At 38.9% G+C, this 26900-nt stretch overlaps 1 protein-coding gene across 2 annotated transcripts; it reads right to left on the bottom strand.

The window, feature by feature from the left end:
- Positions 1-207: 207 nt before the first annotated feature.
- SPPL2B (signal peptide peptidase like 2B) lies at positions 208-26862 on the bottom strand. 2 transcript variants are annotated; one of them, XM_035348315.1, is made up of 15 exons: positions 26771-26862; positions 20134-20253; positions 18876-19058; positions 17568-17657; positions 16723-16862; positions 15979-16121; positions 15078-15174; positions 14807-14923; positions 12031-12112; positions 11141-11215; positions 10947-11009; positions 9561-9660; positions 7737-7814; positions 5739-5899; positions 208-4107 (listed from the first exon to the last, which is right to left on the bottom strand). In XM_035348315.1, the coding sequence occupies exons 1-15, from the start codon at positions 26825-26827 to the stop codon at positions 3820-3822; spliced, it is 1794 nt and encodes a 597-aa protein (XP_035204206.1). In that variant the 5' UTR covers positions 26828-26862; the 3' UTR covers positions 208-3819. The 2 variants fall into 2 exon arrangements, with proteins under 2 accessions (XP_035204206.1, XP_035204207.1); XM_035348316.1 differs by having other exon boundaries at positions 3968-4107; positions 5671-5899.
- Positions 26863-26900: the final 38 nt, after the last annotated feature.

Below are 26900 nucleotides of genomic sequence, written 5' to 3'. Positions count from 1 at the left end.
GTTCTGAAACAAAACTTTGGTTTCCTCCAAAAAAAGAAATTAACCATTCCGTTGTCCATCAGACCCCCCCCCCAAAAAAAAAAATAAGATCTGCAAGCAAATACATATCTTCCCCAATACCATACTAATTGACTGATGAATGCAGTCACCTTCCGAACTTGAAATTGTATTATTTCAGTTCTGTTTATTATATTTTTTTCTTTTTCATTTTTTTTTTTCTGGCTCCAGCGTCAGTGCTATTTTTCCAGCATACTTAGAAGTCTACAGGCACTATCATCATGGTCATATGTTCTCAGTGAGCAACGCATCACAGATGCGAAAACCAAATCTGAAACATGGAAATGGACATGTCTGAAAAACACTGTTAGGACTTGCAAGGCATTCTTAAGAAAAGACAGACTGATAGCTACTCTAAGCAAAAAGGAGCTTCTGCAGGAAAGGCTTGACTGAGATCAAGATATCAGGTAAAGAAACAAATCAAGAAATTTGATATGGTTAATAAAAAAAGAAACAAAATGAAAAGAGGAATTTTCTAAATGCCATGTTAATAAATCTGTTAGGAAAAATGCTGTGCTATGTGTAGTTTTTTTTTTTTTTTTTTTTTTTTGCCCAAGTTTAGAGATAACATCAAATCATTAAACATACCAGTATAATTCTTCCATATGTGGACTTTGCCTTTTTTTTAGCTGCTACTGTTAAAAACATTTTTCTATTTCATTTTCAATGCTCTTAATTTGTGACAAGTGAAAAAGAAGATTCACACAAATTAACAGAGCATTTGGGGTACTTCTCCCTTATTTGTCGCTCTCACGAAGGTCTTTCAGGTTGCATTCTACCTTCAGCTGCATTTGTGTAACACTTCAGGACACAAATCAAAACCAAACACTTGGTCCAATGCACTGACTCATATTTAGTAACTTCAGACCCAGGAAAGAACCTGACACTCACTACTGCGGTCATCCAAAGAAAGATTTTTGGTCGCTTTTGTGTTGAACAAGAAGCACTTCAACATTACTTAAAAAGCAGCTTTTAACTCAAGGTGGTGGAGAATGTGCATCTGCAATCATGAAATAAAACCAGAATCAACTACATTGAATATATCATGACATTTTCCTATAAAACATTGTATTTTACATTAAGCTGCTTAGGGGGGATTTTTGAAAGACAGAAAAGCAGAGCCTTGGTTTCTGATGGAGGTGATTGAACTATGCAGGATCAGGCTCTAAACAGTCACAGCCAGACTGGTGCACCTGGGTCACCTGAATTGTACAGTACTAGAGCAGTCAAAGTATATAACTCATACTTTAACTGGAATTATTGCACTATTTTTTTCCACACTGATCTCTGTAGTTTGAAAAAAAGTTACTTGGATGGAAAACCATCAAAAAAAAGTGAAGCATGTGCTCCAGGCAGACCCATCTAGAATGAAATATGAACAAAGCAACTATTAAAGGTCTAAAAGTTAATCAGTGTTATAAATTATTCAATTTTAATTGAGTTATAAACAACTTGAGAAATTAACTCTTACCTAACCCACACTGCATGAGAACAAATGTTAGAATACATTTTCAAGAAGGTGATAAACCTTAATGCTTCATCATCAAAAAACTACTGACTTAAGCGTATAAAAACTACTCCCAAAAATATTATGACTGAAAGACAATCAAGGCAAAAAACCATAGAACTTTGAGTCAGTCTCCAAATTTGTTTTATCACTATTTGTCAAGTTCATTATTTAAACACAGGGTTGTTTTCTTAATATACATACTTATACAATGGTTTAAATTAAGGCATAATCCAGCTGGCTGATATTTTCAATAAAATGTCTGTTGCTTTTTATCAGTAATAATTGGTTCAGATTACTGCTGGCCAAAGTAACATAGTCCATTAAAGAAGAGATAAAACAAAAGACAAAAATAACCCAGATCTCTCTAATCCTACTATCTAATCCATTTGGGTCATTCATAAATTAATGTGGTGCAGGCCTTAGGACTCAGTAAGCCTTTCAAGACCGTTCAAGAAACTCACCGCTAAAAATCAATCTATCAGACAGGGCTTGAAGCTTTAGGCAGAAGCTGGTAAAATCCTGAACTCATGGTGTGGTTTTACAGAGAGCCTTTCACATTCTAGAGAAAGAATATTGTCCACCCAATGCAAAACAGATAAAAAGAGGTTAAACATCCAAAAAATACAAGGCAAACTTTTGGAAGACCTAGCCAATGAGATAATGGCTGAAGTTTAACAGACATTAAAAGGAAAGCCTTTCAGCATTCAATTCAACAGGCCAACTGGAGACTCTTAATTTAAAAGCATTGTCTCAGATCATGACACGATGATGCTTTTGTAAATGACATTTTAGGCTCTCAAAATACTCTGAAAAGCATTTCTTCCATGCAATTTGGAATCATATTCTTGACATGATATTCAAATCATATTTCCTTTTTCAGCTTTTATGTAAAGTATTTGAAGTTTGAAATTTTAGGGAACTGCAATTTAGGTCTAGAACACAGACACCTTCGATGAAGCCAAGTGTTCTTAAATTGTATGAATGATATGCAAATCTCATCATCTCTCTGCATGTACCAAAGCTGATGCATAAAAGGTTCAACCATGTTACATAAGAAAATGCACAATTTCAGGAATATAAATTAAGACCATCTGCACCTCAAATAGTTGCAAATTCAATTTAGCCTTTCACAATGTCATTTAGCAAGAGGGGCAAAATAATAGGCTAGATCACAGCCTCATTCCAGAACCTGACAGGCCACACTTAGCTACTCTTGGGACAAAACTAAACATTATTTGAAGCAGCTGATTAGTTACTGAGCAGCAAGTAGCTCTAAATCGCAAGTGACTATAGCACCATTATGTGTTCCCTTGGGAATGAAAACACCATTTTCTTCAGAATTAATAATCACAACCATATTCCTTAAAGTTCAGCAGTTTGGATTTGAGCTTTTACTGATTACTTTTGCTGTTTTACTTTAACATTTTTCCCAATGAAAGTACTGCCTATTAAGCTTAGTATAATGCTATTACCTATTTTCTTATTTATCTGGCTTGTATTTTATTTCTAAAGCAAACATTCTTAATACACTTATTCTGTGACAAACACTTTACAGAGACAGCCCCTGGAGTTCATAGGAGTGCTTAGAGAGCTTCCTGTAGCTCCATTCATCCTGCCTTTTAAACTAGACTAGTAGCCAACACAGGTAACCTGGAAGTAAAAACAAAGACAAAAAAGTTTAAGAGATGCATTTAATGCACCACGGTAGTATAAATCCTTTCAGAGGCTGGTAATTTAACCATTCTCTGCATTTCCTGAATGTCAGCTTATACTAAAGCATTCCCTTGCATCAATGGCTTTGACAAATAAGAAAAGTAAAAGGTGACAATAGGGAAAGTGCTAAAAACCTATCATGTTTCTCTCAACTAAGCATTGTAGCAGACTTGTTCAATGCTTTTCCTCCATGTTTACCTACACTATGCTAAAGCAGCAAAAATAGCCACACAAGCACAGTACAGTGTAAATAAAGACTCTTAATACTACCCCGGTATAATGAAAATGCAAAGGCATTCACTAATAAAATGATCACTGAAATCCATACATCAGAACCCTTGTAGAGCACCATATTTCAGAAATATATTTGAAGTGTATAGCTGTACCGAAGCTGGAGGCAGAACATTCTGCGTTGTGTTTGATGATCAGACTCCCAATGAGGTTCCTCAATGAACGTGAATACTACTGAACCAGTCTAAATACATACTGGCTTTACATGGATGTTTGTGAAGGAAAATACGGAGTTCCTAGCACACTGTTTATTCCAGCTGTTTTTGCTCTAGGTTTAGGCATTTGCTTTCAAGGTCGTCCTTGTTACGCCCAGCTGGTTCCTCACTCTGCGTGATAGAAATTTCTGACTGTTCCGTCTTTGTGTCATTATCAGCCAGCTCCTCCGCAGTCAAGCTGGGGCCATGCAGCTCCTTCACATGGAGGGTGGGATTGGTCATTTGCTCTGTCTCTTGTTGAGAGGCTGGTACATTGCTATCTTTGGGAAGCTCAGGGCAGTTGACAGGAGCTATCACCAAGGGAGGCTGAGGTAGGTCTTTCTGCAAATGGAAGATCACAGAATGAAGAAAATCAGGAATTATTACTGCTGTCAAGAGCAGTATTAACTGTATATAGAGACACACTAGAATTTACAAAAAAAACGTATTCAACTGCATCCAGTTATCAGGTGAAATGGTCAGATCAAATGGTCACACAAGGTGAAGATAAAAGGCGCATCATCTCTTACTGTTCTCCAGCAGTGGACACATGCATGATGTTAGCCTATTTTTGCATTTTAAAGCGCACAAGAGTTTTTTCTTCCAGGAACTTGTCTAATAATTTTTAAAAACCCCGTAAGCTTCTCTTGTTCACAACAACTTTGGCAGAGAGTTTCACATCTACACAAAAAAAAAAAAAACTAATCTTCTAAAAAAAGTTTTGTTTTAAACTGCTGTTTGAATTCATGATTTCTAGTCTAGGCTTTTAAGATAGAATTTTGTTAAGGCTAAGGACAGGAAGGTATTATTAGACGAGATGGTCCTATGGAAATAAAAAACAAGAACTTCCAGAAGAGTTTTTTTTTTTTTTGGGGGGGGGGGGGGATATTTCCAAGAATGGTAAAAGGTAGCTGCTTGTTATGCTATAAAACTGCACTGTATTTATGGTAACCTGGTATGTTAAAGCTCTAGTTAGTCACCTGCAATAGATTATTTTTTCCCCCCACCCCCTTTTCATAAGCTCCAAATTCAGATATGTGACTACAATGTAGTGGTACCCTTCATACTATTAAAGTGTCTTTGTGCTAGGTTCCTAACACAGAACAGTAGTGACAAGCCTACAGGATTTGTAACCAGGAAATACTATTTCTCTAAATCAGAGATGCAGGAATTTCTGAATTGTTATTTTTAAGTGTTTCTCTTAGAGGAAGAACTTTTGGAAGAACTTTTATTTGCTAAGATCTTCCTGGGTCTCTTGCTATAACGTCTGTAAGAGACTGACAAGAGATAAGAGACTTTCTATAAGAGACTTTCATTTCTTTGATAGCAACCTTTCTGTGACGTAGTAGTAGTGGTTTTAGTCCCTATTTCTTGATTTATCAATTGTGATGGTTGTCCAGAAACATGACCTGTGTGAGGCATACAAAGGACTGCAATCCCAAGTCAGCTAACTGCATGCTACTTGGCTTCCTGTAGCAAGAAACAGTATTTGCTGACTCAACCAGTCCCATCAAATTCTATGTTCTTACTGAAGGACCGTGAACAGAGAAGCACTACCTTCTGTAAAACTTAAGGGACTATAAGCAATCTATAATGAACTGATCTAGAACTCTATCTTCATAAGCTGTAGGCTATGAAAAGATAGGAAGATAAATATTTTTAAGGAGTTACTTACCACAACATTAATAATACTTTCAACAAAGATCAAACCAGTAAAAATTGCGTCAGAATGAAGAAGGATAGACAGGGTCTACTTTACTTTTCACTAGCTAGTTTACGTGGCCATTAATATTAAAGAAAGAAAATGAAAACATTACCGAGGCAAAAAAGTGTGTAAAAAAGAAACAATCAAGCAAAACAAAAATCTTTGGTTTTGGTGGATAATACTACAATATTTTACTCAACTTTAATTCTAGTTAGGTTTTTATAATAACAGTATTTCTTGAAGACACTCATATCAAACTGGTATTCACCGCAAAGCCGCTGCCCGTCCAGAACATTGCAAGCTCCTTTCTCCAAAGAGCCACAGCGAAGCTTGTGATTAGAGTGCAGGGCACCAAGTAGAGGAGAGCTGGCTGGCCCATCTGCATCAATGCCAAGGCGACAAAGGTCACAAGAAGGCCTATGCCATACGCTGGAAGGAAACAAAAACAGGAAAAAAAAAATACTCACATACAGCTCTGCTTAGGAACAACCAAATAATAAGCTAAATAAGCATTCTAACAGGAACTTTTTTCAAAGAAATATGTAAAGCAACTTCTCCGAAACTTTTTCTGGCTTCTAAACATACGCATTATACATACACTATAAACTTGGACTACTACTTTGAGGTACTGCAGTCTTTCTATTGATAGTATGACGTTGTGAAAGTAGTGTGATTGACCTAGTCCATGCTGTACAATTAAATCAATATCTTAAACAGTTTTAGTGTAGCAAAATAAACAAATACTTTCTTTCTCCTATTATATTTATGGATTCAGATACAGACAATTATTTTGACCATTATATTACATACTTCTTGTTTGGTTTGGCTTTGACTGCTTCTTACTACATGGTAAGATATCTAAAAAACAGCTGTATAATTTAATATTTTGTCTTTAATTACTGCTTGTATTCTGCAGAAAAGCAGAACAGAAGCATTTAGGATTTTATATTGTAATTATTTTCAATTACATTTTCAGAAGAAGGAAGCTAGAACTAATTGACTTTTGTTCAGTAGTCAGATGATTGGAATACTCCATAGTTTTATCCAGTTTTTCAGATTTTTTAAAAAATTTAAATTACTGACAGTTCTTTATGTTTAATTGAAATACTTCTTTGTGACCTAAGTCCATTGCCTCACATATTAGCCCTGCACACTCGCAAGAGAATTCTAGCTATGTCTTCTCTGCATCCTTACAATAGGTAGCTTTGGACAGCTAAAGAATTTCCCCTTTGCATTCTCTTCTTTGACCATCATGTGCTTCAGCACCCAACCACCTTGATGGCCTGCATTGGATTTACCCCAGCATGTCAGTGTCTCTTTTGCACTGAGGATCCCCAGTCCCCCTAGATACAGTATTCCAGATTCAGTCTTAAGTGCCAAACAGAGGGAATAATCACTTCTCTCATCCTGCTGACTCTAATTTTGCTAATTCAGTGCAGCAGGTAGTTAGTTTTCACTGCTGCAATAACACTGCTGACTCTTCACAGATACAGAACTTGATAGGAAAATGTTGTCAGGATGTTCTGAAAGTACCAGGCAAGACAACGGGTTACCTTCAGAACCTGTGAGAGCAAATTACTTAAAATTAGCTACTCTAATCCTGTTTTAAGCCTCTAAGAATCTAGCTATTTTTACAAGAATTTCTAAAGCAGTTTCCTCTAAGTTTATAACATCAACTGTAAATGTTTTAAGTCTTTGCTAGCATAAATACAGGTTTCTGTTGGCTGTGTTAAAAGTTATAGATAGCATTTGTCGGTCACCTTGAAGTCCATGGTGTGTAACTCTGGATTCTACAAATTAAAGTTTGAAACCAATTTGGAACTAATTTGGAGGTATTACAACCATTACAAAGTAATTCATTACATCATAAGTCACAGATTTTTAGAACACACAAAAAGAACAAAGTCAATACCCTTGAACCTGGATTTTCATATGCAACAAACTCAAAAAATCATTAATCAAGAAGCCAGAATGAGTAGCTAAGCACATGTAATAATACATGTAGGGGTTACAGTAAGAAGAATCACAGTCAGAAGTAGTTCACTTTATTTATGTCAGAAAAGGCAGCTCAAAAAAAAAATGACATCACATAACTCAGCGATAGAAGGTCCAGCCTTTGAAGTACTACAGAGTTTTATTTGCTTCATTATTTCTGTTTAATAATGAATGGAACAGAATAATCAAACAAACAAGATAGTATGAGATCAATAGTATGCTTTTGAAGGGAGTGACTCCTCTAGATATTGTGTTTAAATGTTAAACATACCTATTGTGCAGGCTACAAAATAGACTCTGGATGACTGGACCTGAATATCAAATCTATGACAGTAGGCTACCAGTAAACCTAGGAAAGGAAAGAACAATTACAACATTTTCAACCCATTCATGCACTGAGATAAATGAAAACACATATCAAATTATCTATAAACTTAATTTTTTTTTTTTTTTAATACTTTGGTACTCCACTGTTTAAGAACTATGACAGCATCATTCAGTAAGCCACACAGCTTACAGAATAGTTACATGGTTAATAACGTTACCCTTATCTTAATTCTCTTTTTGTTAATATGCTTCTGCTTTTCCCTCCTGTGGGAAGGATCCCTCTCCACCCCGTCCAATTTAAATAGTTTTTTTTTTTTTCCATGAAACTTGTAGGAATTTAATTATCTAAGATTCTGCTACTGAATTTTTTGCAATCAGGGATTGCAAAAGCTTTGGTTCTGTAGAAATAAAGGCTAAACGCACAGTACTTTTTGTGTGGTTGCCCCCCCCCCCCCCTTTTTCTTTTTAAGAGTTCTGGATTAAGATCAAAAAAAGTAAGTTTCAAAGCAATGCACATGAACTTGTTTGTTCATGTATTTTAAAGAAAACAAAAGAACAAAACCAAAACAACCAACTAAACAACAACAAAGCAGAAAAAGTAATTGCTCTGGCAAACCAAATGCAGCAAAAGTTAACAATTGTACTGCAGAAGATTATGCAGCTAGTGAAAAATAAGTTATTCACAGAAAGAGAATGCTGCTAGATGAATTGTCCACACTGTGTATGTTTCGCCACTAGAATGTGAATAATTCATTTAATCTCAGATTATCCAAGTTCCTTAATGCTTCACCCACCCTTGTGTAAGATTTAGTTCACTCTTAAATTTGAAGCTTGGAAATAAATGATCCCAGGGAGACAGAATTAGAAAGCAGGCAGAAGGGAGGTCACAGTGCAAACAGGAAGCACATCCTGAACTCCAATTACTGGTGAATTTCTCTTTTTATTTTCAGGTGAATTGTTTCTAACATCCACATGTACTTGGAGATGAGTTCTGGAGCTTTTCAAACCAATAGCAACTGCAAATCTACTCTGCCAAGTGCCATAGCATATTCAGATGCTTTTGTAATGTCACAGTAACAGGAACAAACATGGACAGAGCACTCATAGTGGTACATAATGCACACTAAAGATGGAGACAGCTCTCTGATGACTGACCACATGACAAGAAATGGCTCCAAGCCAACGTTCTACTAATTGCTCTTATCACAGTTTCACATTTTGGCAGCCTATGAATGGGATGGTTGCAAGCGGCTTACTAGATCAACCTGACAAACTGGAAGCTTCATTTTAAGAATATAACCAATAAGAACTAAAGCTGTCTTCAAACAGACAATTTTGATGCTGGAGATACAGATAAGTAGAGAAAGTGAGGTAGTAACAATGGACATTTGTTGTGTGAATAACAAAACAATGAAGTTTTGAGTGGTGAAGTATATGTGCACTCAAATCACAAGCAAATGAGCAAGTCATTTCCTCTATGATCACACTATTAAAAACGTTTATATTGTACTATTAGTTGCTGAATTAACTCTTCAGTTTTCTCTACATTTCTTGACTTGACTACATGTGAAACTCAAGCATAAAATTAGCAGGCATTTAATTTCTTATTGAAAGAGTAAATAGTACAGAAAAAAAACAGAAAAGATACTTACAAATGTATCAGGTTTATACATGTCAAAACAAACTTTCCACTTGAAGTGGAAGCAGAAGAATAAACTAATATGACAGTGCAGCAAGTACAATTCTGAACACACTAAACAAGAAATACCTGGAACTAAGATGTCTCCAAATCCTAGGAGAGAAAAAGGCCTGTCACACAGAGCCAGTGGTGAGGAGTTCAGTCGTGGAACCTTCAGGACCATTGGGAGCTTAGAAAGAGACATAAGACATAAGCCTTTCTTCTCTACATATTGACACCAGAACTTGTTCCTGTTGTACTAGAACTAAAAGCTATAGATAGAGCAAAATATATATATATATATATTTATACATTATACATCTTCTATTAACATTACTGACAACAAACAAAATACACTTAAGATGGGAGTGAAGAAGTACTTTTAAAAACAAATAGCCAAGACAACTTTTACTGTGATGCACATCTTAAAATACTCTACATTAATTTCAAAGTTCTCACATGCAGTAGGATATCAACTCTGGTTTAACTGTAGAAACCTAAAAAAATTAGGCAAGCTGCCACATGCATAAGAAACAGCTTTGTATTTGGTTCTACTGATTGCAATGAATGTATCAAAAGAGTGAAGACTTTGGAAACGGTTTAAAAAGTAATTCTTCCAATCTCTGAGACTTGTTTTTTGTTGTGTGTGTATTCTAACATTTCTGTTTATTACGTAACTTGCAGTGTTGAGGCACAGTATCACAAGGTTCAGTGCAAACAAGATTTCTATATTAACAGAAATTAAAGAAAATTTATTTTGCTTATGCTAGTGTTAAAATCATTGTATCTACTTATAATTATTCTTCTGTACAATTAATTCTGCATGTAAAACTTGAACTAAAGGGTGAGCAAAAAAAGTAATTAAAAAACGGTTTTCCTACAGATTCACTTCATATTTATTTTCTACACTGTAACTCATCATTTTCTATATCTCACCTACTTTCCTTCCCAACTCAGTCACATCATGTTGTACAGCTCTGTGCACGCAGCTGGCTGTAGTCAAAGGGTACAGATTCTGACTTCTGTTTTCTATCTCCAGTTTGTGTTTCTCTCCTTTGCCTAGCCTCAGCTTTTCATAAAAGAATTATCAAAACTGGGGGGGGCTGAAGGGCAGGAAAGAGACAGACATCATATGCATTTAATCTCTTCAAGTTAAAATGGATCTGCTTCATTAAAAATTATTTATGTTTACAAATATGCTCACATACTTTTTATGAAACTGAGCTAACCAGCTTCCTTTTACTGAAACTCTTTAAACGCAAGATAAAGGAAGACCAAAGCTATCATGAAGAGTCACTAAGTCTGCTTGGTCTTGTTTCTGTTGTAGATTTCCAGAGAGCTTAGGAGTGCTTATTTCCATGTAAAATTCTTTTTTGAGTGGCATATCCATTTCAGACCCATAGTCTTTGAGTTTTACAGAAGTTGAAAGCATAATAGCTGGAAGTTAATGCCGTACATTCATAATATGCACAATACCTTTTCATGAGTGGCAGAATCAGATGGGCCTGCAGCGACCTCCACCATTATACTCTCCCCAGTCTAAAGAAAAAATGGCAGAATTGTCAATCTGCACATCACTCAGTAGGCCAGGGATTATTTAGGAACATAAAGAAACAGGTCATTACATTTTGCTCTGTGAACAGCAGGCAATAGAGAAATACTTCACCTACCTTTGTTAGAAAAGGTGTGATAAATACAAAGAATACATCATAGACAAAAAGAACCAGGAGGAGCAAGGTACAACCCTGGAAGAAGAGACAAGATACTTGGTGTGTATCCATTAGTTAGCAGAAGCATATAATCAGCAACTTAAGAGTATTCAGAACAAAAAGTTAACAAGGACTAAACAAGTCACCCTAAGTTTTCTCTATTCATAAATATTTTAAATGGAAGAATCTCATTTTGCATGCAGCAAGTAAAAGAATATAAGTCTCAGATACAAAATTACATGTTAGTCCCTCAAAGTCTTTATTCTGTAAAATCTGAAAATGTTTCAATTTGTTAGGAGATACTAAAAATTTCTGCATTTTCTCTGAATGATGCTAGGCATAGTTTGAAACAGTATCTACATTAAATCAGCCAATTTGTACAGGGAAACAAATTTATGGGTGAAGATAACTTGGAACAGAGTTTGAAGAGATGCCTAAGAAGCAACTAAATGACTAGTTTTTATTTTAGAATACTGATTAAGTTCTGGAAGATTTGAAAAGAGTTAGAAAATTGCATCCATCATATGTCAGATTTGGGGAAAAACAAAACAAAACAGAGTGGTAGAAGCCACTCATATTTGATTTCCAGCAAAATGGACATTGAGAAGGACTGAAAAAAAAAAAAAAAAATCACAGCTGACAGATCTCCACAAACAAACAACAAATCTTTATGAAGTAATCACATTTAGTAAAATCTCAGTCATATGGTACTTCAGCATTTTTTGTTTTTAAATCAAAGATCTAAAACATGAAATCATTGTATGGAAGAGAAGTTCACTGGTACACAGTGCTGTAGTAAAGTAAACCATTTTAAAGTAAATCAGAATTTAATGCCTCTTTAACATCCGTACCTTAAATGTAGGCAGGCGAATTGTTTTCAACATGTAAAGACAGAAAGCAATTCCTAAAGCATCTTGCAGAACCCAGGCCCACCTAAAGGAAGAGAAAATTTACATTTTTGCAGGAAGCAGTAGGACAGTCAGACCAAGCCCTGTTTTCATTAAGGATTTGCTTGGAAATGCTTGGAAAACAAATAAACAAAAAAAACACAACCAAACCAAACTAAAAATTTTTAAAAGCCCTTGTTTGAAATCAACATTGTAGTCATCATGGATTCACAAATATCAAGTTGTACTTGACCAACCTGATAACTTTCTACAAGTAAATGACTGTTTCGTTATATCAGCAGCAGATACTGTTTATCTGGACTTCAGGAAGGCTTTCTACAAAGTGTCTTCCACAATATCCCCACAGAAAGGTGTTGATACACAGGCCGGATGAGCAGACTGTGAGGTACAGGCCAGCTGAAAGACCAGGCCCAGAGGTTGGTGGTTAGCGGCTCAAAGTCTTGTCGGAGGCCAGTAACCAGCAGCGTACCCCAGTGGTCCACATGGGGTCCAATCCTGTAAAACTTCTTCATTAATGATCTGGATGATGGGGCAAAATGTCTGCAGATGACAAAGCTGGGAGGAGTGGCTGACATGGCAGAAGGTTGTACTGCCATCCAAAAGAACCTCAACAGGCTGGAGAAACAGGCTGAAAAGAAACTGAAGTGCAAAATCCTCCAATTGTGGAAGAACCACCCCAGGCACCAGCACATGCTGGAGGCTGACCTGCTGGAAAGCAGCTTTGCAGAGAAGAGCCTGGGGTTGCTGGAGGACCCCAAGTTGAATATGAATCAGAAATACGACCTTACAGCAAAGGTGAACGATGGTACCCTGGGCTGTGTTAGGAGGGGTGTTACCAGCAGGCTGAGGGAGGTAATCCTTCCCCTCTAACTCAGCCTTAGGTCCACCTTAAGTATGGTGTCCAGTTCTGGGCAAGACTAAGGTTTTAAAACAAGTTGTAATTCGTACTCAGCAATTTAGTTTACGACAAGCTAATTGCCTTTATCCTCTTTGTTTCAAGTTCTTCAGAGCAATCAAAGGGTCTTTGAACACATATCTACCTCAGAGTGCAAGTAACCTCACACACTAAATTTTTATGCATATTTGTTGCCAGTAGCTGCTTTTCAAATTCTACTTTTTCCATGTCCATAATCCTTTACAATACCTGGAATTATTTTTTTTCATGAATGATTAGATTTATAATGCTGCTGAAAAAAATACTGGAGTTTATGCCCATTTATTATAAACTAGTAACATGCTGTGGTCCTGGCTGTTTAAAGAAATAAGTGAATAGAGAATAAAACTATCTATACTAAAACCTGTGACAGTTCTAAAAGAACATTTTTCTCTCTCTCACATTTACAATACGCACTGCTCTTTCATTTTAGCAACCATAAAAAAATGCAGCTATGGTTGCAGGTGGTATAGTCACCAACAAAGACCAGGATGGAAAAAAAGATTAATTATTGGTTAATACTAGTAATTAAGAATTACCTTACTTGTCACACTTCCTGATGGAATAACTCTTCACAAGCCAGTCTTAAAAGAAACTGGTTCAACTTGACACACTCTCCAAAGGAAACACATGAAGTGTGAATCATCCACAGAAAGAAAAATGTACAAGTCCTTTCAGAGGCTACTAGTGGTCTTTTCCTTGGATAAAACACTGCTGAGAGCCTCCTGTCTAGGAATCTCAGTGAAGGGAAGAATTTTTCCTGGGCAAGTTTTTGGAAGTTAAGTCTAGAAGAACTAAAGCTTTGTTTTACTCTTGATAGCTAGGATGAAACAGAAGTAGGATTTGAGATACAGAACACCAGTGTTTCCCTACAATTGCTAGGGACTAGATGCAGATGAGACATTATGCTTCTGTGATCCTCTGATCAATACCTGAGTACCTGCTGATGAAGCTTTGTGCAGGACACTCAAGTCCAGTCCAGCTTTGAGGCAGAAGATTATGGGTTTCCCAGTCCTAATTATCACAAGATGGAATGGCACTATAGTATTTCTGCACTTCTCAGTTTGACACTGGTTCCTTATTCCCCTAAAAGAAGTTCCAGAGTTGATGCTTTCTGGATTTCTGAGTTTTGTCAGTGAGTGATCCAAAGCCTTAGTACAGAAAACAGACCCCACAAAGGCAATAAAAGGTGTTCAAGACAAGAAAGACACCTTCAGTACTATCAGCAGAAACTAAAGCCAGCATTTCAGTTCTAATATGGAATCTGTGATAGAATCCTTTTAACTGAAGTGGTAATACGACGGTAAGAAGAATGAACATGTTAAAGTTAGGTACCACAGCAACACTGGACATAGCTCCCCTCAACTGTCTGGTATGAGTAAATCATTTTCTAAAGATCTGACAATTGTCATAGATCTTGTTCTCTCAGAACAAATTCACATGTGGACCATCACCTAAAGAAATAAGTTAGACAACTTGTACCGAAACTTCTATACCCCTTCTGAAAAGCTGTGTGAAACCAGTGAGATCAGAATATTGGCTGGGACTCCAGACCCAGTGAAGCCTGAATTTTATGGAATAAATTCAGGCTTAGTGAGAGACAATTTCCTGTAACCAATCGGACAAAGATGAAGTACAAGATCAACTATGAATTTTATGCCTAAGTCTCTAATTTATTTCCTCTAACTCCTAGATTCTGGATAGGTTTAAGCTTCTACAGATGACAACAACAAAGTATAACGTATATTACAATCTCCTTGCAGAGAAACTAAAATATACACTTACTGATCTTCATTTCTGAAGATTCCCCAGACTACACTGACAGAGATACAAAATACCGCCAACAGCAACATCCGGACCTGTGGACGCTTGTGAAAATAAGGCAAGTTGTTGTCTGGGATTCTGAAAATGAAACACAAATGGGTACAGTTATATATGTAGTTGCCCTCCTCCTTCATAATCATTTTGAAATATGAAAACACCTTGTAAATCCCTTAATTAACCTATATTATAACTTTATTTTTTCCCATTAAAAAACTTAGAAGTTGTCACATACCTACACTTCCCCAAGGGAAATCTTCTTACAAAAGGAGAGAGGCAACTGTAAAGTCCAATTGAGGCAGCCAGGCAGAATATTCCTATGATAACATAGACTGACAAATAAAAAGTAGTAAGTCCACAAAGGATAAGGTAAGAGACGCTTTCTTTCAAAGAAAAAGCCTGAATAAGGCTTAAATTTCATCAGTGAAAATTAAACACAGACTTCAAATTAATTGTTGATTAGATTTATGCTCTTTAAATATCTAATTGCAGGTCATTTTACTCAGGTACTTTATGCAACAGCTACTTTAACAGATCAAAGGCTCCTAGCCAATATTTTTAAAGTAAGCTTTTAATCAGAAGCCAAAGCATCTACAGTGAAGTGTTCATCTTCTCACTACTAGTACATGTGAATGCCGTAAAGGAATGCTTAAAATCACTCAGTAACAAAATGAATTAATACAGATGGTATGCATCTTTCACAGCTTCCTCAGAAATATGAAGATGGAAGTTTCAGGGTGTTAAGACTGCAAGTTCTTTCTTTAATTTGATAAAAAGAAGTAATCAATAGAAGCTTCCCTACTTATAAAACTAAAAAATCAACTTGAGTAATAATAGAGAGTATAGGTTTGAGAAATCCTTTGATAAAAATAAAGACTTTGCGTCTTACACCTTTTTATCTGCTTAACAGATTTTAATATTTAAAAGAAGTGCTATGGATACCAGATCCAACCTTACTAAAGTAGGCACAGAGGTCTACCCAGAGGATTTCCTTAAAGGGTTTCAATCACATAGTGATGAGAAAAAATGGCAGAAGACAGCTGTTTCATAATCACTTCTACAGTAGAATTGTTCTTGAAGCAATGACAGCCTAGTAGTATTGAAGATGTATCAACAGAAATACAACTTAAGAGTACCTAAGTGGTCATAGAAGAAATAAAGGAGGACCAGCATTGAGCAGCACATTACTACAAATACACAGATCATTATTGGAGTCACATCAACTGTTTCATCATCATGTTTCTCTGCCCCATCATCACGTTTGTGCTTCATGTATCGCCTGAAAGAGTAATATGGCTATAATCAGACCATTACTTCTGCAACAAAATGACACTGAAACTTCAGTAAGAGTTACATAGGCTTGGAAAGAGATGACACTACACCAATATCTGCATGGATTTCCAGTCAAGTCAGTGGAATTCAACATTTTACATGGATGTATGAACACCAGGATAGCCTGATGTAATAGTAATCACTAAATTATTATAACGAGAGTACTATTTTTCATTCATTTACCATCTAATCAGTTTTACACTATACTAGTGAAATCAATTGCTATAATTTTCATAAAAGACCTTTAAAGATGACTCTTATAAAAGCCCAAATAGCCTATTCCAATCCAATTTCCCTTTCAAGTTTTTCAAACGCTTGGCTTCTTGAGAAAAGGAAAAACACTCAAATACTGTACATGAAAATTATACACCAGGCTCAAGGGCTCTCAGATATCACACTAGCATCTTCTCACTCCAGTTATACAGAGTCTCCAATCCTCAGCTGCACAGCTACCAGATTGTCTTTAGAGGTTAACACCACCATGGTTCTGTCCCGCCCCCATCAAAAGCACAAGAAGAAATCTTGCATATTATATTCCCCATACTCACTTTTTCACATCTCTGCTGCCTGCCCAGTAGCCTCCAATTGCAACAGTCCCCACGGCCATGACAAATATAATCACCATGTTATAGTCTAGCACAGGCTCATTTGGTGCATACATCGCCCCTTTCACTGACCTGCCGAAACTCTGCAGAGGCAAGCACAAATTCTAAGGAACTTGGTGATCAGTCTTCAGTCAGAACCACCCTGTTCTTTAAGTCTCCCAAATTTGTTTTTGATATTACTTTTTCCCAGCAAAGGTATTTAAAAAAGATAAAAAAATACAGGCTGTATGTCAAGGGAATGCAAAGAACACCTTCAGACATTCCAAATATAAACACAATTTAATGAGACATCTTTCTCTGTGATCTAGAAGTACTACAGACGTCTGCAGTTCTGCTTCTGCAGAACTGCCTTGGCACAATCAGGCCTTTCTCTACTGCCTCAGTTCAAGAGAAGATCCAGAGATAATGATACTACAGTGGTGAAAGAGCTTATAGCATATGAAAATCTACACGCCTGTTTTCTTTTACACCAGTAACATACTTGTGAAGTTAGCTTCCTGATCACACATGGCTGAATTCCTTCCTGCTGAAGTGAACCAAGATGATGTGTTCCCGCTGCCAACAGGTATTCAAAGTACACTACCAGATTAGGACTATTACAAAGCAAGGCTCCCCAAAATAAGTACAGGATGGACACTTCATAAAACGTAACATGATAGAACATAATCTAACAGTCTTTGTGAGTATAACTCTCTACAGATCCAAAGCTCCTAAGATGAGCTTCACATACTGTTGACTAATGACTCACTTGAGATGGTGTGAAATAGAATATTTAGTGTTGAGCTTACCTTGCCAATATCTAACATATCAGAATAGCTCAGCAGAGCAACAGGAATATCAATCTCTTCATACTGACTCCTGTTACCCCCAGGAGGAACCTGAAAGACAGTTCAGATCAGGCAAGAATATATTCATTTCTGCAAAGACTTCTACTACATCAAAAGGGTTAAAGTTTTGTTTCTTTTTAATTTGGAAAATTAACACAGGCAAACCACAGAAGAAATAACCCAAAATGACACAAAACAGAAAAAAATACTGCTAATACCTTATCAAAAATCTTAAACCAACTATAAAGATGCTGTACTGGGTCCACGTGTCAAGGGCTTGGTTGAGAGCCCAGCAGCTGCCCCAGGTCAGATCAGACCCAGTTCCAGTTGGCTCCAAAAGGGACCCACTGCTGGCCAGAGCCAAGCCATGAGTGATGCTGGTTGTGCCTCTGGGAGAGCACATCACAGAAAGGGAAAATACTGCTTTGTAATAGCAGCTGGGAGACAGAGGAGTGAGAAACAACCTCGCATACACCAAGGTCTAAAAAAGTTACTAAGAAACTTCTTGGGTTGGAAAGGTCATTCCATAGACTAAAAATTTTTTATTTAAAAAACAGGAAGCAAAAGATTAGGACTTAATCCTCTCATCTCAGGGAGAAGAGACTGGTGCTCAGACTGTTTTTATTCAACATTTTCATTGTTAGGGGTGAAAAAGGAAGGTGGAGTAAAATCTCCAATTCTGCAGATGATACGAATCCAGGCAGTCAAATACCATACCAATCCTGAAGACCTCACCAAACTGAATGAGTGGAAAAAGATGAGTGGAAAAATAATTCACTTTAGCACAAGTATAAAGTAATGCAACTTGGAAAAAGTAATATAAACTATGCCAGTATGTTCCTAAACTCTGAATTGGTGGTTACCACTCAGAAAGAGATCCTGAAATCATTAGCAGTTCTCTGAAGTTAGTGGCTCAGTATGTAAAGACACCCAGAGAAGTCAAGAATCATAGAATGGCTTGGCATCTTTTTGATTCCAGTATTTCATATGATGTGAGGAAAATTCTGAGCCCTTGACTTCATGTTACAGAGGCTCTATGAAGCATTCTGTCCGCTTATATTTGTACATCCTCTTAATTAATATTTTCCTTCAGCTGTATTATTTTCACACATGGCTAGGCAAGGCAGAAAGAGGCATAAAATAAACATAAATAATATACGTGTGTGTATTTAAAGAGGAGCATCAAATACCAGCAATAAGCACTGAAAATAAGACAGTATCTAACACTAGAGGAGCATCAGTAATCTAGAAAGACAGAAATAGACTCACCAGCCTCTCTCTGCTAACAATCAGCAGCCCACGAGCTCCATTTATCTGAGCGAGCCTCACTTTCTCATAGAAGGTGCAATTCCCTCGCATCACCATAGGGATTTGATTATTAAATCCCCCATCAGGTACATCAGAAGGAGAACACAAAACAGATGCTGTCTGATCCTGCAGCTGCAAGAGTGACTGAGAAGAAAAATATTTCTTTTTAATTTTATGTATCTATATGTAAAAATATATAGATATTTAAAATCAAGACCAAAAAAGCACAGGGTTTCTAAAAGACAATTTGGAATTTACAAGTAATAAAGTGACAGTATTCTCAGAGAAGCAACTGTGTTGTTCTCTCTGTAGGCAGAGCACGCGAGGTAGGGGGGTGGCTCTGTAACAGAGGGGGAGGATTGTACAGAGCTTCTAAGTTGATGGCAACACAGCTGAGGGCCTCTTAGTAAGGCTTAAGGGAAAAGCAAACTGAGCAGATGTCATTGCGAGAGTCTACTAGAGACCAGCCTGCCAGGATGACACCGATGATTCTATAAGGAACTAAGGGATGTCTCTAACTGCCTTTGTCATTAAGGAGGACTCCAACTTGCCAGATGTTAACTGGGAATACCACACAGGTGATACAACAGATCCAGGAAACCTGAAAAGCACGTGCATGGTAACTTCTTGGCACAGGTACTAAAGGAGCTGACTAGGAACGGCGCCCTCCCAAATTTTTTGCTTGTAAACAGAGAGGGTCTCATGAGTGAAGTCATGATAGGTGGCCACCTATCACCAATGAGTGGGGAAAAAACATGCCATCAGCTTACACAGCTCCAGATAACACAGAACACACGTGACAGTTTGGAATTATTTATTCCTAAACTTAACAGAACTATGAACTTACTGAGGAAGCACTACAAGCCATCTTTCAGGATATCAGGACGGTCATGCAGTATCTTTTGTATCACGTTGACACAAAAACTTCTTTCCAGCCACAAGCAAGTTCTATTCTAATTTAATTGATCATGACGTGCAAAAGAAAGATTTTTTTCATCTTGAACCTGAAATAGTTGTTACTCTCTGCGTGCTGCTTGGAAAGGAGTACCACCAGCACTGTCTATGGAGATCTTAACAGATCAAAAATATTTTTCAAAGCACAGCAAGCAAATCAGGTGTTTCAGATTCTACTAAATCCAAGATAGGAATTAGAAGTTTCCCCTATAAAAAACGGCATTTTTGAATACACTTTTTTGTTATTACTTAGCTAGGTACTTACAGCTTTAGCCAGATCATGTGGCAAATGGGCCCACTGCGAGTTGAAGAGGATACAGTAGTCTTTTCCTTTGCTGCTCCCCTTCTCTGAAAGGACATGTACCATTCCATACTCACAGTACACCTGAAAATATAACAAAATTCAATACAAGAAGTTTGGGTCGCAAGAAACAGCACAAGTAATGGGCATAACTTGCTGTCAACTAGTCTGCTTTTTAATTAAAAGAAAAACAGAAGATTCTACAAAGTTTCCAGGTCTGTGCAGGGAATACAGTGGAATTCGTTACCGTTTCCATCATACTTCAAAGAATTCAGATACATAAGGCAGATTCCCTCCTACACAGGAACTGGTCAAAGAATCAAATGAAGCCTCACTGAATATGGTTTTAAAAACAATCCCACCACCAGTTCTGTTCCTCTCCCTCTTCCTTCTGTGCCACTTCATGTCACGCTGACCTTCAATGAAAGGAAGGTGTGGGGAGCTGGGTGTTGGCCTCTTCTCACAGATAACTAGTGATAGGACCAGAGGGAATGACCTCAAGTTGCACCAGGGGAGGTATAGGTTATAAATTAGGAGACATTTCTTCTCAGAAAGAGCAGTCAAACATTGGGACGGTTGCCCTGGGAGGTGGTGGAGTCACTGTCACTGGGGGTGTTCAAGGAAAAGTTGGACTTTTGGACTTGGCTTATGGACTAGCCAAGATCTGACCACTGCAGATTGCAGTCCCTGTAGAAAATCTTTAAATGCTTAGTTCACATTCAAAAGACTTTTTGTCCTGCTTTCTGAACAATTCACTTTTTTTTTTTAATTCAAATGCACAAGTCCAGACCAGATCAATGCCTCTTTTTGAAGATGGAAAGTCTTGATTTTTAACTACTGCTTCAGACCTTCAAGCACTTAAGTTTCTCTGCAATAGGACTGTGAAGTAGTGCTGCCTGGTAATAGACTATAAAAAGATTATAAAAAGATTACGTATGTTGACACTGCACTGCTTGGGCAAACTCTTAATGGTCCTGAAGCAAAAGCATGGGGTTGACTTCCTATCACATAGCGGTGGTGGGCTGACCTCAGCTGGCAGCCAAGCCCCTACCCAACTGATTGTTCACTTTCCCCCTGCAGCATGGGGGAGAGAATGAGGGGAAAAGTGAGAAAAAAAAAGGCAGGTCAAGATAAATACAGTTTAATAAGCAGAGGATAAAAAGGGGGGAAAAAAACACAACCAAAAACACCAACAAAGACAAGTGATGCAAAAGCAGTCACTCATCACTCACTACCAGCAGACCAAAGCCCAGACAGTCCCTGAGCAGCAGCTGCTTTGGAAAAAACTCTCTCCCAAGTTTTACTGCTAAACACGAAGCTGTATGGCATGGAACATCCCTTCAGCCAGCTCGGCTCAGCTGTCCCAGCTGCATTCCCTCTGAGCCTCTTGCCCACCCTCAGCCTAGTTGCCAGGGATGCAGGAGGGTAACAAACAGCAAAGGTCTTAACACTGTGCAAGAGCCGATAAGCAACAGCTAACACCTACACTGTTCTGATCACAGACCTAAAATGCAGCTCCTCAGGGGTTTCATGTAAAGTGCAGATGCAGAGCAGGAAGAATGACTGGCAAGACAAAACCCAAAAGCCAGCATGACAGAAGGAAGAAAGCTAGAGAGATGCTCTCTCCCTTAATCCAGCTTAGCAGTGCTTTTATAGCCCTGTGCTGAACAACTCAAAGCCAATCTTTCCACCAACTGCCTTCATGTCCTCCTATCCCCTACCCAAAGAGCCAGCTCCTCTGTTCCTATTCTTCCTTGGCTATTTTTCCTGTCCAGCACTCTACAAGCAGAGCTCTTCCAGCAGCCTGTATATTTACAGGATTCCTCTCCTACGTAGATACCCTAAAACCTGCCTTGCCATCTGAAGCACAAGTGCCATTTGGAAGACTCCTTCTCTATTAAACTTGGGTGAATTGAAAGATTTTGAGATTACCAGAGAAACACAACACACCAACCCTTAACCACACTGCTGTACTGGCTTAGTGCCTAACAGTTTTAGATAGAACGGTGTTGACAGATGAGCCTGTTACATCTCATTTTAACATTCATATGTTAAACAGGTTAATGGTTTGATAATGATACACTTGTACAAATACATCTTACACATTTGTTTCTCCAGCTGCTGAGAAACACAATGACAAAAGACAACCGCAGCAACTTTGTTTTCCGGTATTAGCGTTCATCTGGTTCTCTAAAATCTACCAGGTTTGTCCTGAAGTGTGCTGGGCATAGCGGGCTACACTGCTTATTTCAGAGCTGATTAAGGCCCCTTGACCAAAGTGCAAGTTTCAAGATACAGCTGCTTTGGGAAGGGACATACCACCATGCAGAATGGTAGTGGGAAAAAAAAAATGTATTTAGCAAAATCAACAAGAAAAATAAATACCTATTTGTCACGGTGTGCTTCTTGAGCTCATATCTGAGCTATCTAACCACAGCACCTGAACCACTTCTATTTCAACAAAAGGACACATTGCTAAATAATGGCCTGCAGTCGTCGTCATCTTGAACTTGACTTGCAGGAGTAACGTGCCACAGAGACCCTAACATAAATACAGAGAAGGCCAGAACAAGAGTGCTTCCTTCTTGTTGTTACAGAAGCTGTCTGGGTTTAAAAAGGACTGCTGTGGTTTAACCCAGAAGGTAGCTCAACGCCACACAGACATTTGTGTCATGTCGTGTGCTGTTCCCCCCCCCCCCCCCCCCCCGTGGGATGGGAAAGTGAAGCAGAAAAAGGTAAAACTCATGGGCTGAGACAAGGGCAGTTTAATAGGACAGAAAAGGAAGGGAAAATACTAAGTAATAAGAAGAATAAAAAAAATATATAAAAAGAACAAGTGGTGCACAACATGATTGCTCACCAATGCCCAGCCAGTCCCTGAGCAGCAGCATCCCTCCTCTGGCCAAATCTCCCCAGTTTTATTGCTGAGCCTGATGACATGTGGCATAGGATATCCCTCTGGCCAGGCTGGATCAGCTCTCCTGGTTGTGTCCCCTTCCAGCTTCTTGTGCACCTTCAGTCCTCTCACTGCCAGGACAGCATTAGAAGCTGGAAAGTCCTTGACTTTGTTACTTTTCTTCCTAGCAGCTGGTATGTGCTTTGCTTTGGATTTAGGATGAGAATAATTCTGATAACACACCAGTGTTTTAGGTACTGCTGAGCAATGCTTACACGATCACATCCAAAACCCAGACAGCTCAGTGTTGAGTATTACACACACAGCTGCCTCCAACTGCTTCAGGCAGTTGTGCAGGTGCTAGCTACCTGCGGCAGGACGGCTTTATGCATTTGGACAACCATCAACCTGTACAGTTAAAGATCTGGCATTTATAACAGAAACTACACGTCTTTAAGAGGAGAGAATAGGTATAGGGTGTGTTGCTCCATTTCCATTTATACGGCCATTACTGAAACTTGGTAAGAATCCCCAAGTGGCACACTGAAGACAGCAATATGCAATTAGGCTTCCTGAGCAAGCAACTCAATGGTTCTTAAAAGAAATACTAGGAGAGTAAAAGGTTCCCATTGTGAAGCACTCAAAACACTTCAGAAAGCTGTGCACTTGTGTGCCAAAAACCAAGTAAAATCAAGGATGAGGGGAATTAAATGGAATACAATCAGGGCTGAAAGCAGAAGGTGTAAGGAGTCACAGATTGTCCATGGAGGACAGAAATAAACAGGGATTAACAAACATTTTTACAATGCAATTATCACTTAGCATCAAAGCATAGTTGTGAAGTCTGTTAACAACCACTTCAATCCTGTTCTCATTCTCTCCCAACTAAGGAGAGTCATGGGCATGAGAGTTTCTTTTTTTTTTTTTCCAGCACTGTAGGGCTTTGATGCTTCCAGTTTTGTTTTTGTTTCTATCACTAGGCATCACATTGCCGGAGTAAGTTCAAAGCAGTGAAGTTGATGCACTGTGACAGCAGCAACCTTTGTTACTGTTCACAGTTCCTAGAGATCACTCTAGATCCTGGATTAACCTATGAGGAAACAATCTCCTGTGCAGGTCCTGCACAACCTTCCCACAACCCCAAAAGGCTCTCTTCCAAGAGTTTGACTATCAAGCCCAGACTTTTTCAAAGTCTGCAGGAAAAAAAAATAACAGCTGGTATGATAAATTGTTTTTATGATTCTTGCTTCATACAGTACATATGATTTGGAAGACTATGACAAGCTTAAAATGCAATAGGCTTCTTAGCCTCAAATAGAAGTAACTCCTCCCGATTAAGTAGGGAATTATCCATTTTCCATATATAAATAAAGAATATTTGTATGGTAACAGAACAATCAGACATCCAGATAGCCACACAAGCAAGATTTCTGCAAAGATGGCAACCTGCTAGAATCGTGGCTTTCTGAAGCCTGTCCTACAATCAGGACAGTTAACAACAGAAAGCTGCAAAACGAGGTAAAGGTTCTCACACAGCAGAAGCATCAAGTCTGAGGGCACAGCTTAAGAGGCAGTGGAGCCAATCTATTTGTTTGTGGCACTAGAAGAGCACACTTGTTTGCTCTGAACCTCAGAGCCTTACGTGGTCTATTTAAGACATTAAAAGAGCAGACCGCTCCCCAGTTTTTGCCCAGTTACTTTCTGCCATGTCGGTGAACTAACGCAGCTTGCCGACGAGCACCAGGGCCTTTAAGTTAAACAATGGAAGAAGGTGGAGAAGAGGAACTCAGCTCACCAAGTTTCTCAAGAAACTGCAACGTGAGCAACTGAGCCAACCTACGGGCTCATTCTTACTGTTTGCTCTTCCCTGCCATGTCTCCAGACTCACCTGGGCACCCCATACACCTTTATCTCTTTGTTCTTCCACAGAAGGAAGAAAGAGTCACAGCAGGAAAATACCGTATGTATAACTTTAAGGGAGTACATTACATGGTGCAAGTTTAAGGCAATATTGAAAGAGGCACATTATACTATGAGGAGGTCACACGACTCTGGATGTACATATAGAGGTTGTTTTACAAGACAGGGCTATAAATTTGTACAGCAGAATCTAGAGGAGAAGGCAGGACTTACTCACGACCCCCCTCTGATTTCACAGGCTTCGCAGTTCTGCCAGCATGACAGCCTGAGGAGCTAGGCTTGAGTCAGGTCACTGAAATAATCAAAACTAAGAAAAACAAAACTTCTGGAGGATTAAATCTGTCACTCCAACAATACAGCTTCTAGCATAATCTAGTAATGGTAGCAGAAAAGAACAAGGCACACCATGGTACAGGAACAGCAAGTTATTACCTTGTCCTTGCCTTAGGGACACTGGTTCATAGAGTTACATCACAGGCAGTGCCTTGGTCTGTATAAATATACGGTTATATCTTGGTCTGTGTAAATATATGATGAGTAGAACTAACACACAGCAAATACACAACTCATTGTAGGAGCTGTCAGCTTTGTCCCCTTGCAATAACCCCATCCATCAGTCACTTGTACTCACTTTAGTCCACTCACTTGTGCATCACGTCAGGACAAATGCATCACAGCACTCTGCCTCAAGCTGAGGACGAGGTACTAGCTAAAACTCCTACAGCCAAGTACAAAGATGTAAAGCACTGCAAAAATCAGAGCTCTTTAAATAGTTTTTGAATGAGCCAGCTTAGACTGCTGAAACATTAGTAGCTTACAGTAGGTAAGTGACAGGGGTCACTTTTTCAAAGGTGATGGTGAACTCCATGCCAGACCTCAACCCATTCTTATTAATCTGTGGGTCTCATGTTGGCACTACCAATACATTTGAAGCATTATTAGAACACTGCAAAACGCCCAAGGCAGGTGGAAAACAAGGAAGAGAATGGATTATGTAGAGGTAAGAAAAAAGTATGTTAACTGGTAATTAGCTCATTCTGTGACTGAAGACCACTTGGAAGGAAACAGTCAGGAGACAGGGAAGAGGAAAAAATTAAACCATCATATTAAGATATTGCACCTGTAAGATCCAAGAAAACATAGTGCACTACAGAGTACCTGTAAGAGGGTAAGATATCTTACTAGTACTTTCAGAATGCAGAACAGCTGAGCTTAAAATACACAAACTACGTACTGTGTCACAACACAATACCAAAAACCCATTCTCTCCTGCATCAGAATTACTTGCACGACTTGTCACACGTGTTTGTAAGACCTGGGAAAGTTTGTCCCACAAAACGTAGTAGTACAGAACAAGAATGCAGGAATCAAAGCAATCTATGGGTTCAGCAGAAGCCTCCTTTGTTCTACCCTAGCTGATTTCTCAGAGATGCACCGGCTGGGACGGCCCCAACGCCAAAAGCCACCCCTGCTGCGGAGACCCCAGCCCCAAACCCACCTGCAGCCCCGCGTGCTGTTCCCAAGGGGCTGCCTACAGAAGGCTCCAGCTGACCAAAGCTACCACGCTTTAAGAACGATAAAGAACACGCTGACAACCGCGGCACAACGTAATAACGCACAAATGCTGATCGGTCACGAAGAACACACACCACAGACGGGGAGGCGAGGGGGGCTGCGGCCGCGGCCCCTTCCCGTTATCCAGCAGCTGCCCCTATCCCACCAGCAGGGCACCCCCAGCAACAGGGAGAGCACAAGGCGCTCTCAGGGCCGGCACCGATCGCTCACCTGAGGCAGAAAGAGAAGGAGAAGCCGGGCCTGGAGCCGGGCCCGCCGCGCCGCCATCCCGGCCCCGCCGCGCCGCCGCCCGCTTTTGTTTCCGCCCGGGCCAGGCCGGGCCCCTTCCGCACCGGTTACC

This window comes from Oxyura jamaicensis, chromosome 28 (genome assembly GCF_011077185.1).
Source record: "Oxyura jamaicensis isolate SHBP4307 breed ruddy duck chromosome 28, BPBGC_Ojam_1.0, whole genome shotgun sequence".
NCBI classification, from domain to species: domain Eukaryota; kingdom Metazoa; phylum Chordata; class Aves; order Anseriformes; family Anatidae; genus Oxyura; species Oxyura jamaicensis.
This window is presented reverse-complemented; position numbering and strand designations above follow the sequence as displayed.